General features: G+C 32.4%; 1 protein-coding gene across 4 annotated transcripts; it reads right to left on the bottom strand.

The window, feature by feature from the left end:
* Positions 40-5,705, bottom strand: LOC107639194 (aldehyde dehydrogenase 22A1). 4 transcript variants are annotated; one of them, XR_002349533.1, is made up of 15 exons: positions 5,210-5,705; positions 5,052-5,095; positions 4,659-4,763; positions 4,086-4,213; positions 3,684-3,806; positions 3,408-3,561; positions 2,841-2,944; positions 2,664-2,742; positions 2,367-2,462; positions 2,083-2,220; positions 1,550-1,765; positions 1,142-1,333; positions 859-1,002; positions 370-774; positions 40-193 (listed from the first exon to the last, which is right to left on the bottom strand). XR_002349533.1 is itself a non-coding variant. In XM_016342649.2 (14 exons), the coding sequence occupies exons 1-14, from the start codon at positions 5,319-5,321 to the stop codon at positions 616-618; spliced, it is 1,794 nt and encodes a 597-aa protein (XP_016198135.1). In that variant the 5' UTR covers positions 5,322-5,705; the 3' UTR covers positions 242-615. The 4 variants fall into 4 exon arrangements, 3 of the variants coding, with proteins under 3 accessions (XP_016198135.1, XP_020960954.1, XP_020960958.1); XM_016342649.2 differs by lacking the exon at positions 40-193 and having other exon boundaries at positions 242-774; XM_021105295.1 differs by lacking the exons at positions 40-193; positions 5,052-5,095; positions 5,210-5,705 and adding an exon at positions 4,976-5,000 and having other exon boundaries at positions 242-774.

Genomic DNA, 11,448 nt, shown 5'->3' with positions numbered 1-11,448 from the left:
TAAAGCCTAAAAGTTAAGTAAATTTAATATCTTAAAATATAAAAAACTATTTTTTGTTGAAATTAAGAATGAGTTTATGAATAGAGATTTTGCAAATAAAAGAGAAAGGAATGACTTATATAGTAAATTCCATTTTACTTATGAAAGCCACTTCCTCCGCTCTCAATCCCAACCTGCATCCAAAGAAAATGCTCAAGAGAAAGTCTAAAGGACAGTAGTTTTATTAAAATCTGACTAGCACTTAACCAGCAAAAAGAAAGTGAGTAATTTTATACTATTAGATATAATTTCACACCATTAGAAACACTAATGATAACTAATTGATGACTACAAATTACAAAACTTGCTGTCCTAGCACTCCTCGATGCTTAATATGATGATTTAAAACTGATATCATTATTCACCGCAACTAATGGCACCCAACTAATGCACGTTAAAAATGACGAGACATGGACAGGAGAGTAGCCAGGGGAAGATTGGAGATAAATGACAACCCAAATCCCCAGGTAAATGGTAAACCCCATGCTCCCCATTCATTTCGTCTCTTCGACATGATTTGTATATGGCAATAGCAATTAGCAAGTAACCACTTTACTATATTAAGATACCTCGCACCTAGTTATTTTTCTTCTTAATGCTTTCACCGGCAGGGTTCTGCTCAGTAAGCATCTTCAAAACATTTACTAATGCTTGCAAACGTTCCCATATGTTGAGTCCATAAAGTGCTTCCACCAGTGATTCCTGAAATTCGAATGCATTCTCTGCGACAGGATACTGTGGCAGACAATGCCCGTAGTTTCTTTCTATTCGTGGTGAATTACAAAAATAATGTTATGGTGAAAGGATTTCAGGACTGACCTGAATAGGTTTAGGTATCTTGGTTTTGACAAATGGCCACCATCTATCTTCGACAACTGCCTTGACAAGACAGCAGGCTCGCAAACCTTCTACACCACCGAATCGTCCAAATCCACTATGTTTTACGCCCCCGAATGGCAGGGACTACAATATCGAATCGTAATGCATCTTTACTTAAATGGAAGTTAGAAAAGTATAATCTAGGCTGAGTAACTTACTACAAGTCTATAGAAAGGTTAAGACAAGTATGCAACTAAATACGAGAGACTCAGACTAAATTTACCTGACACATGTACGTTGCTGCAAAGTCATTAACGGCAGCAACCCCACAATGTATTTGTGAAGCTATATCTCTAGCACGGTCCTGAGAACCTGAGAAAACAGCGCAGCCAAGCCCATATTTTGAGTCATTTGCGAGCTTGACAACCTCCTCGTCAGAGCTAAATTTCATTATTGGCATGATTGGTCCAAATGCCTAGATGTGATTCAAGTACACGGATGAATGTAGTGGGTAAGCAGTTGACGAAGCATAAAAGATAGAGAGAAAATTTCTGAATTTAAATGTCAAGTTGTTACAGTCTAAATATGGAAAGTACCATTGAAGTTAGCTCTAAATAATAGCAAATATATATATATATATATAAGAAAAGGTCTAATAAAGTTGATAAGATAATTAGTGTTGCTATGTTACCTCTTCTTGCATCAGTCTCATTGAGTGGTTCACATTCACAATCACAGTAGGGGGAAAATATTGATCAACAGCATCTTCACCTATATGTCCAAAACTTCCACGAGCAACAATCTCGGCTCCTTTGTCTAAAGCATCATTGATAAGGCCCTCGAGCTTTTCAGAATGCTCATGCATGCATAAAGCTCCCATATCATACTTTCCAGCAAGTGGTGGGCCCTGCAAGAAATTAATAATATCAAGTGAAAAATGCATGTATCAACAAAAATATCAGTTTTCGACAATGGCATTTTCTTCAATAAGCAGTGAGCCAGAGTTCTAGTAGCATAGTGCTTCACTGCTCTTCAACGCTAAATGCAGAAGCTCAACAAAATAGAATATCAAATCCACGTATCCTGAACTCTATAGATGCCTATCTCAAGATCCTATGCTGATTTATTAGAAAGTTGCTTGAGCATAATAAGACTTTGGCTAGTGAAATGTTCCAGGAAAAAAAAAAACACACACACACACACACACACACGTCAAAAACTTACAGCTCTAACTGATTTTATGATTTTGGTAACTTTACTGACAAAAGAAGAATAAATCTCCCTGTGGACATAAAATCTCTCAGCCCCAGCACAGTTCTGTCCACTTGACTGAAGAACAGCCCTGACAGCAATTTGCGCAACCTATATTCAGCAGACAAATGGCTGTTATAACTCTCAAGATGAAGATTCCATTAAGCATTAATGATAAGATCTGCAATTAATAGTCAATTATTAATGGTAAAACACCCAAGCCTTTAGGAATTAGATCAGATGAAGGGGAATCATACATGGTCCACATCTACGTCATCACAAACAATAAATACATCTTTGCCACCAAGCTCTAGAGTAACTGGAATAAGTGTCTCAGCAGCATTTCTCATTATCTGCATAAAAAATAAAACATCATATTTATAGAGCAATTTATTTTTTAAGAAAAAAATCGGAAATTGGATATATAAATAAAATGACATATCAAATGGTTTCATAGAAATCCAAATGAAATTATGGAAGTTGACTTATAGTACAGTTATTAGATTAGATGAGAACACAGTGTGAAGTCGTTTGATTTGGCAGAGGAATCATACCATCTTCCCCACACCAGGTGATCCAACAAATATGACTTTATCAACAGAAGATACCAACGCTTCTCCAGTTTCAGCAAATCTGAAAAGAAAGGACCAATCTAGCTCATAAATACATGCAAACATGACCATGGAACAAAAGGAAAAAGGACAGAGTAATGGTAAGTCAGAAGGTTCTACCCTGTTATGACCTCAACAAGGTCCTCAGGCGCTCCTATTGCAGCAAGGGCAGATTGGATTATCCGGAAGTAAAAGCATCCAGACCAACTTGCATGTTCTGATATCTACAATCAGAAGCACATGGTTTTCTTTCATATTGAAAAGCATAAAAACAAATTCTATAGAAGTTTTAACTCCCCTAAAGTTTCAAGCTGTATTGGGTCCAAACTCAAAATTGCATCGAAATCTTTAACATGGCCCCCATGCAACAGCGCTTTGGGACTCAAACTGACAACGCATATGCCAATTTTAAATTTGCTGAAATTCTCTCCATCAAGTGCTTTTCTAGGCTTATATTAATTAATACAAATTCCGCATCAGGAACCAATGTTTCTGAAAGTTTAAGTAATCACGTCAAAGCTCATGAAAGCTTCTATGATAGTAGGAATGCGAACTTTTAAGGTTCTCAACTTTTAACATCTCTTATCGGGGAATATTTATTTGCATTCAAGTAAAAATATCAGCAGCAACACAATGCATCTTCGCCATGAAAGATTGTAGATGGGTTAATAGCATAACATTTTGTACCTTAATCACAATGCCATTTCCAGAAAAAACAGCTGTCAGCATTGGATTAAAAATATTGTGGAAAGGATAATTCCATGAAACGATGGCACCAATAACACCAAGGGGGTGGAATTCTACTTTTGCTCTCTTGTGAAGCATTGATCTTCCAGAAGACCTACAAAATTTGATCATGAAAAGCATAAAGAGAAAGGTCATGGAAATGAGTTTAGATGAACTGAAATTTGACCGTAGATATTGCAAGTCGTAAATTAAGTTCTGTTATTATAAAGCAATTACCGGTATTCAGGCTTTAGCCACTGTTCGCCTTCTGACAGTAGCCAATTGATCTTTTCACAAGTTGTCATTATTTCTCCTAAAGAGGCATCTACCATGGTCTTTCCAGTATCACGCGAAGATATTCTGATAAGAGCACTCAAATTAGAATATGTTAAAATTCTCATGCAGTAAGAACAATTCATGTCTACTTGAACTAAATGAAATAGACAATGGGATAACCAAAAATAGAGGGTAATCAGTAATGACTAAAAATGTGCAAGTTTCAAATATTGTAAAATATGCAACACTATAAGTTCAGCCGGTACCACTAACATTTCCAAGCAGTGTGTAAAAGAAAAAATCATGACAAAAAAACTAACATGTGAAACTCCTCCAATGACCATGGCGAAAAAGAGTCCTTACTCGCATATGAGCGCTTGATGTTTGATTATATATTTCAACAGTATACGCAAAAACGTGCGTCTTTGCTTGAAGCTGGTCTTTGCCCACATTTTTTGAGCCTTTCTTACTTTTGCCACACGATCCTTTACCTATTCATATTATGCAAGTTACTTCTAGTTAATATGGCAAGGCTTTACTTCTGAATTTATTCAAAATCTTGGAATCGGTATTCTAAGATCTGCAAATTGCAAAAATTGATTCACTGAACGAATAGTCCTCTCCTTGTAGAATGCCAGGGAGACAATTAATTCATCTTTTAACATAAGGACAGGTATATATATGCTGATAAGCACCCAGTTATAAATCATTAACACGATAAATATAGTCAACTTCACGACATTGGACTCAACTAGGCTTTCCGTTAAATGCGTAATTCACATGCTGTGACATGCCAGATTTATTCAGCACAACAAGCATATACAGGTTCACTCGCATAGAAACAGAACATGTTCATTCAAAAATAAAATGTGCTTCTTAATAGCTACTTGTTTTCATATTAGAGAAATAGATACAAATACTATATGCATCACTGACCTCATCACGCGTCAATGCAGGAACATATCCTAAATATTTCATAGTCGCAGGCTCATAGCACTGAACTATCTTTCCAGATTGCTGTGACGTTCCTCTCGGAGGAACCTGAATCAAAATATTCAACAAGATGTGAGTGAATCTAACAATAATTTTATGCAGAGCATCTTTCACAAAACTTGCAACTCATAAAACTCACGTTGCTTCACAAGAAAACGTAGTTCCTGAATGCATCGATCGATATTTACCTCAATACGTAATCGATTTTTAAAATGATACCGAATATCAATTTTGAAATAGAGGGAAAACAAAAATCCTACCTATCGAGCACAAGCAGAAGCAGAGTATAACTAAGCATGCAGCGATTTGAAAGATTTGAGATATAATAGCACTCACATATATGAAGCTATTCTCCTGCGCTTGGTTTCCATCATCCAACACTGTCATTATCAAAATTCACATCACATTTTCACCGTTACCACAAATTTCCGAGCGAGAAAGCGAACAGAGAGAGAGAGAGAGAGAGAGAGAGAGAGAGAGAGAGAGAGAAGTACCGTCGGAAGCTTCAACATCGATGGAAGGAACCTTGGGAGGAATAAGCATGAAAAGGAACCTGCAGAGTCCGTAAGCGAATGCTAAGACAAGCAATGGCCACCAAAACGCCATCGGAAACTCGCAAATTCAGCGCGAATATCTTTCTACTTGCTCGCTAGGGCTTCGGAAGAAGCTCTTACTAGCGCCTAAAGTTTCTGGAGAGTTCTATTCAAGACAAAGCTCCAAAGTCAGTGAAGTGAAAATGCGTGGAACTGTGGAAGTGGATTACTCTTGTATATTTGAGAATTTTCAATTTTTGAGAACAAGCAGCGTTTTGAACTATTTATAGCATTGAAATCACAATTAAAATTGGAGGTCGCTCATAGCACCAAGGAAAGAAACAAAATCAGATTCCGATTCCGTTCGTCTTTTTTTATCGCACTTTACTTCTCTATCGGGTCTGGCATAACTCGAGGAGTCATAATAAAGTTGTTGGCTCATTGCTTCTGTCCTTTTTCCCATTTTATGAAAACGAGATGGTTATGTTGTCTAAAAATTATTGTCGAATTACTAAAAAAAATTAAATAATTAATTTTAAATTTAAAAATATAAAAATTAAAAAATTTAAAATTTATTATAAAAATAAATTAAACAAAAATTAAATACCAAATAAAAAGTACTATAAAATTGGCTTACAATTAAATAACACAAATTTTTTAAAATAAAGGCATCTTTATTACTATCCTATTTTCACCCGGCTGATGACTACTCTAACGACTAACATGGAACTGATCTCGCTAACATGCAACGGGAAATGGATTCTTTTCGGTAGAAAAAAATTGGATAATATCTAAGGTAGAATTTTATTTTTTATTATTATTATTATTTTTATTTAATTTTAGTCCAACTTATAAAAATATATATACAAGAACATCAATGATAATGGTGTAGGAGATATGGAGAAGTAGTGTGTTTTACAGGCGTATGTATGGTGTTAGAGATCGGACGGTCTGATTTCAAAAAATATATAATAATCAATTTGGACCATCCGATTTGATTTTCGTTTTATTAAAAAAAATTTCATACAACACGGATGGTTCGATTTGCTTCTTCCAAATTTTAAAATTTTTCTCTTACAAATCGGACCATTCGATTTGCGCATAATATTTTTTTTTAAACATAACTCGCATGGTTAGACTTGTCTATAGCACAAGTTAAAAAAGGCTATCCCTACAAATTGATCTAACACCACTATATCCCATAAGGCAGCACATCACATTCATGCCTCCAATAACCAAAAAAATAGGCACACTATGTACTATTTTAAAAATTATTTATTGATCAAGAATTGTTAAATTCACCTTAAGTTATTATTTTTCATTTTTATTTTTTTTAAATTACTTGAACACAGAAAATACGTATTTGAAACAAATATTGTATTTAACACTAAATATAATAACTCAACAAAGTATTATATTGATATTTTAATCCTCATATAGTAAGGCTTGATAAACTTCTTTATAAAATTTGGGCACCACTTACATAAAGTTTCCAAAAATAACTTTACGATAAAGATGCCTACGTGGCAAGTTTTGATCCACACATTCTAAAGCAACACTTTTCACTTAAAACCGTAACTCTTCACAAAGAAAAGCGTCACCTAATGGAAAAAAGTAAATTAGAAGATTTAAGAGAATAAGAATCCGATGATAACTTAGACTATATTTTTGAATATGTCTCAGAAACAGACTCAGAGACTGAGTAATAATGTCATATTTATTACTATAAAAATAACAGAAAAGTTTATAAATGCTTTCATAGATACTGGAGCAACACAACGCTTTGCTAGTACAAATATAAAACTTGATTGGAAAAAATTAAAGAAACCATTAAGAGTTAGAATAGCTGACAAATCAATACATAAAATTGACCAAAAAGCAGAGATAGCTGAAATTTTTATTCAAAATTATAGGTTCATTGTTCCATCTATATATATGTTAGATTCTGGAATGGATTTTATCATAGGAAATAATTTTTTAAAGCTATATCATCCATTCATTATTTTAGTATACATTGATGATATACTAATTTTTATAAAACAGGATAAAGAAGATCATCTTCAAAAATTACTAATAGTTTTAGAAAGATGTAAAGAAAAAGGATTAGGTCTTAGCAAAAAGAAAGCAAGAATAGCAAAACAAGAAATAGAGTTTCTTGGATTAATTCTATCCACTCAAGGAAAGCTAAAACTTCAACCAAATATTTTAGAAAAGATAAATTTATTTCCTAATAAAATAGAAGATAGAAAACAGTTACAAAGATTTTTAGGGTGTATAAATTATATTTCTGATCAAAGATTTTTAAAGAATATAACAGAATACACTAAAAGCTTATTTCCAAAAATAAATACTAAAAAAGAATGAAAATGGGAAGAAAAAGATAGTATGCAAATTCAAAGAGTTAAAGAGTTATGTGAAAAACTTCCAGAACTTTATATTCCAGAAGAAAACGACTACTTAATAGTGGAAACAGATGCTTCAAACATAACCTGGTCAGGATGTCTAAAAGCTAAGAAAACTATAAAAGGTTTAGAACAAGAAAAAGAATCACTAAATTCTAAATATTCCCCAAAGAAATTACTTTGCAGGTATATTTCAGGGACTTTTACTCCAACAGAACAGAGATATACCACTCATGAAAAGGAAACTCTAGCAGCAATTAAATCTCTTAAGAAATGGAAAATTGATTTACTACCTAGAGAATTTACATTAAGGACAGATTCAAGTTACCTAACAGGTTTCATACGATATAATTTAAAAGTTGATTATAATCATGGATGATTGGTAAGATGGCAATTATTTTTGTTACAATATCCAATAAAAATTGAATATATTAAGGGTGACAAAAATGTTATTGCAGATACATTAACAAGAGAATGGAGTTCGTCTACAACGCATTAGATCAAGAAATTTAAAAATATGAGCAAGAGCTCGAAAAATGCAAGCATTGTCAGCAAATAAGGACACAGATTCAATCCCTCAAGAAGGCCATTGAAGCAATGAAATCAACACAACAAGCAAAACCATCAGAGTTCAGCCAGCTAAGCATGGTGGACAAATCAGGATTCGTTGATGCAGTAAAGAGATTTAAAAATATGATTGACAATGTAAATCCAAGGGATATATCCCTAAAATTTACAAACAGTCAACCTATTTTTAATGAAGAAGAAGAATGCTTGGTTACAGCACACCAAGTAATATTCATGTCCGTCTTCCCAGAAAATTTTTAACCAATTGATCAAATTCAAGATTTAACAATCTACAATCATGAAGGAAGGCTAGCCAGCACATTAGCAAGGGTCTTTGAAAGAACTCAAAAAATAACGAAGGAATCTCACACAAGGATTAATTATAAAAGTAGAAATACTCTGCTTGTATCCAGTAAAAGAAATGAAATTGAAGAAAGAGAGATGAGACTCTTGGTAGAATTTGAATCAGCATTCTACAACTTATCTGAACTTTTAGAAAAGCTCCCTGAAGGGATAAAGAGGAACCTCTGCTATTTGATAAAAGACAGAGAATACCACAAGTGCCAGCTATGTGCCTCAGAGATATCTGAAGAAAGCAATAATGAAACGGAATCAACCCACATGATGAAGGAAGAAGACAACGCATCTGAGGGTCACATGATAAAAGAGGAGGACAGTGCATCTGAAGCATCTCTCAACATTATTGCATAGTGACGTAAGCACTTAGGTCATAAAGCACTAACAATGTAGCTGGTGCAAGATAACAAACAATGACGTAAGCAATGACGTCATAAGAAGGGTAAGGATGAGAATTGTCCATCAAACCCAACTATTATAAATAGGTTGCTCAGGCAATTGTAGAGGCATCAGACAATAGAAAGCAGGAGGCTAAGAGTACTCATATGCTAGGAGAGCAAGGAGGAAGCGGCCGAGGCGATTCTGTAGTCTGACGAAGAATTCCCTTAGAGAAAAATAATTCTAAACTCCCCTCTGGAGTTAGTATCTACAATCTCCCCTCTGGAGATAAGAACACCTTATGTAAAATATACTAAATAAAGGAAGTTTTCCTCCAAAAAGGTACATCTTCATCCTAGTCTTTCAATTATGAATTATTTAGAAAGTTTAGAATTAACAGAAGAATTTGATTACTATAGATTAACTGCTTTATTAGATAATGAAAAACAGGCTGTTCTAAAAACAGAATTAAATCTCAAATCAAATGAAAATTTTAATAAACAAAATCTTTTAAAAGAAGTTTTTAATAGAAAAAATATAATATACTATGAAAAAATTCAACTTGAAGCCCCTATAAAGATAAAATCCGCCAATGGAAAACTTGAAATAGCTTTGATAAATGATGAAGAATTGGGTAAACAGATTGAGAAAATTAAGAATCAACAAAAAAGATCTAAAATTGGATGGATTCATATTAGTACTATACAAGTCTTAATCAAATCTACATATATGAAAGGAATTAATTCACCAATAAGCTTAGCAATTTGTGACAAAAGAATTAATGATGACCCAATAGATCAAATAATTGGAATTGTTCATGAAAACTTGGCAAACGTAAATGTTAAATTCAATGCTCATCTTGGATATGCTATACCTTTATCAACTGAAAATCTTGGAAGATCTATAAGTTTGGCTTATAAATTTCACAGAAAGAATCTAATGGAACAAGATGATGAACCATTTTCAATTACATATGCAATAAATTATGCTTTAACAAATAGCCATCATAGTATAATATTTAAAAATAGAGAAAGAATTTATGTCGATGAATTATTTCAAAAAATTATAAAAACAAAAATACCAAAATATAAAGCTATTGAAAACCCAGTTCTATTATTAAAAGAACCATCAGGAAAATTAGTTTCATCGAATTTTCAAATAAGAGAATCTAAAATTAATAGCCCGTTAAGTTTATCTAAGTTAAAGATTAAAGAAGAAAATTCTGAAATAAAAGAATTAACAAAAAAGGTCGAAAAATTAAATGAAACTCTAAACACTAAATTATGACAATAAATAAAGAAGAAATATATGTAACTTATCAAGACAAGAAACAAGAGCTCTTTGAAAGAGAAAATCGTTTGAATTATTTACAGTTTTCTGAAATAAATCAAAGAGCATTTGAAGTTCTAAAAATAATCTATGACAAGTTAAAAAGAGAAGTTGAAGAGTTAGAAAAATTAATAGAATCTTTAAAAAATAGTGATGAATCGATGATAGAGTTTGCAGAAATTCTAAAATAAATAATGAAGTATAAAAAGATTGAAAAACCAGAAAATAAAATAAAAAGAAAAAGGGCGGAAAAAATTAAAAAGTAAAATAAAAAAGTATAAAAGGGAATTAAATAACCTTCAGATCGAAATTGATGACCTTATAATAAAAAGGATAGAAATAAGAATAAATATAAACAAGTTGGAATTAAACTTAAAAAATTTATAAATGCCTAAAAAACTATATTATGACTTAAAAGAATTAAAGCTGTTGAAAGAAAAAATGGAGAATGAAGTTGAAAAATTAAGAAGGTATTTAGAAACAACAGAAAGTGTAGAAATAAAAGAAGTTTTTGAGGATTTGAGAAATTATATTAAAGAAAAAGACAAACAGATAAAAGATTTTATATACAATAATTCATGCAAAAAAGAATATTATAAACTAAAACAAGATTGAAAATTATAAAAATAAAATCAGAATATACATCAAGGACTAGTAAAAAATTGGTATCATATAGTAGAAATGGTTGCAAACCAAAAATTGGTATCAGAGCCAAGTTAACGATTAAGGGTAACACTTTCTCTTTAAGCAACACTTTTAGTGATACGCTTTTAAATCAATAACAACCACAAAATAAAAACGTCTTTATGTAAAGATAAAAATGACATCTTTACCGTAGCATCCCATAAAACTTTACTTAATATATGACAAACAATTCCTTTATTTATTTATTTATTTACTCTTTTCTTTTACTAGGTGCCTAAAGTGCATTTCTGTCTTAGTCAGCACTTTGACTATTGCTGAACAGGTAAATAAAGGGACTGTGATTTGCATAGAAAAGTTATTTTAGTAAATGAAACTGTAATGTTTTCAACTGTTCAATAATCTCTGCTTTAAAAAGTTTTGAATATTACTTTAATCTCTTTATTGGCTTTTCGTTGATTATTAATTTCTTACTCAAAGTGCCCCGCAAGTTACACCCCAAGGAATCACTTTACATGTAAGTGA

This window comes from Arachis ipaensis, chromosome B01 (genome assembly GCF_000816755.2).
Source record: "Arachis ipaensis cultivar K30076 chromosome B01, Araip1.1, whole genome shotgun sequence".
NCBI lineage: Eukaryota > Viridiplantae > Streptophyta > Magnoliopsida > Fabales > Fabaceae > Arachis > Arachis ipaensis.
Note: the sequence above shows the minus strand (reverse complement) of the source record. Positions and strands in the feature narration are given on the sequence as shown.

Excerpts from the sequence above, each read along its gene's own strand:
- LOC107639194 (XM_016342649.2), bottom strand. The coding sequence starts at position 5,321 with ATGGCGTTTTGGTGGCCATTGCTTGTCTTAGCATTCGCTTACGGACTC. Across the intron at positions 1,334-1,549 it reads TGAGACTGATGCAAGAAGAG|GCATTTGGACCAATCATGCC; the intron begins GTAACATAGCAA and ends AATCACATCTAG. Across the intron at positions 775-858 it reads AGATACCTAAACCTATTCAG|TATCCTGTCGCAGAGAATGC; the intron begins GTCAGTCCTGAA and ends TGTCTGCCACAG.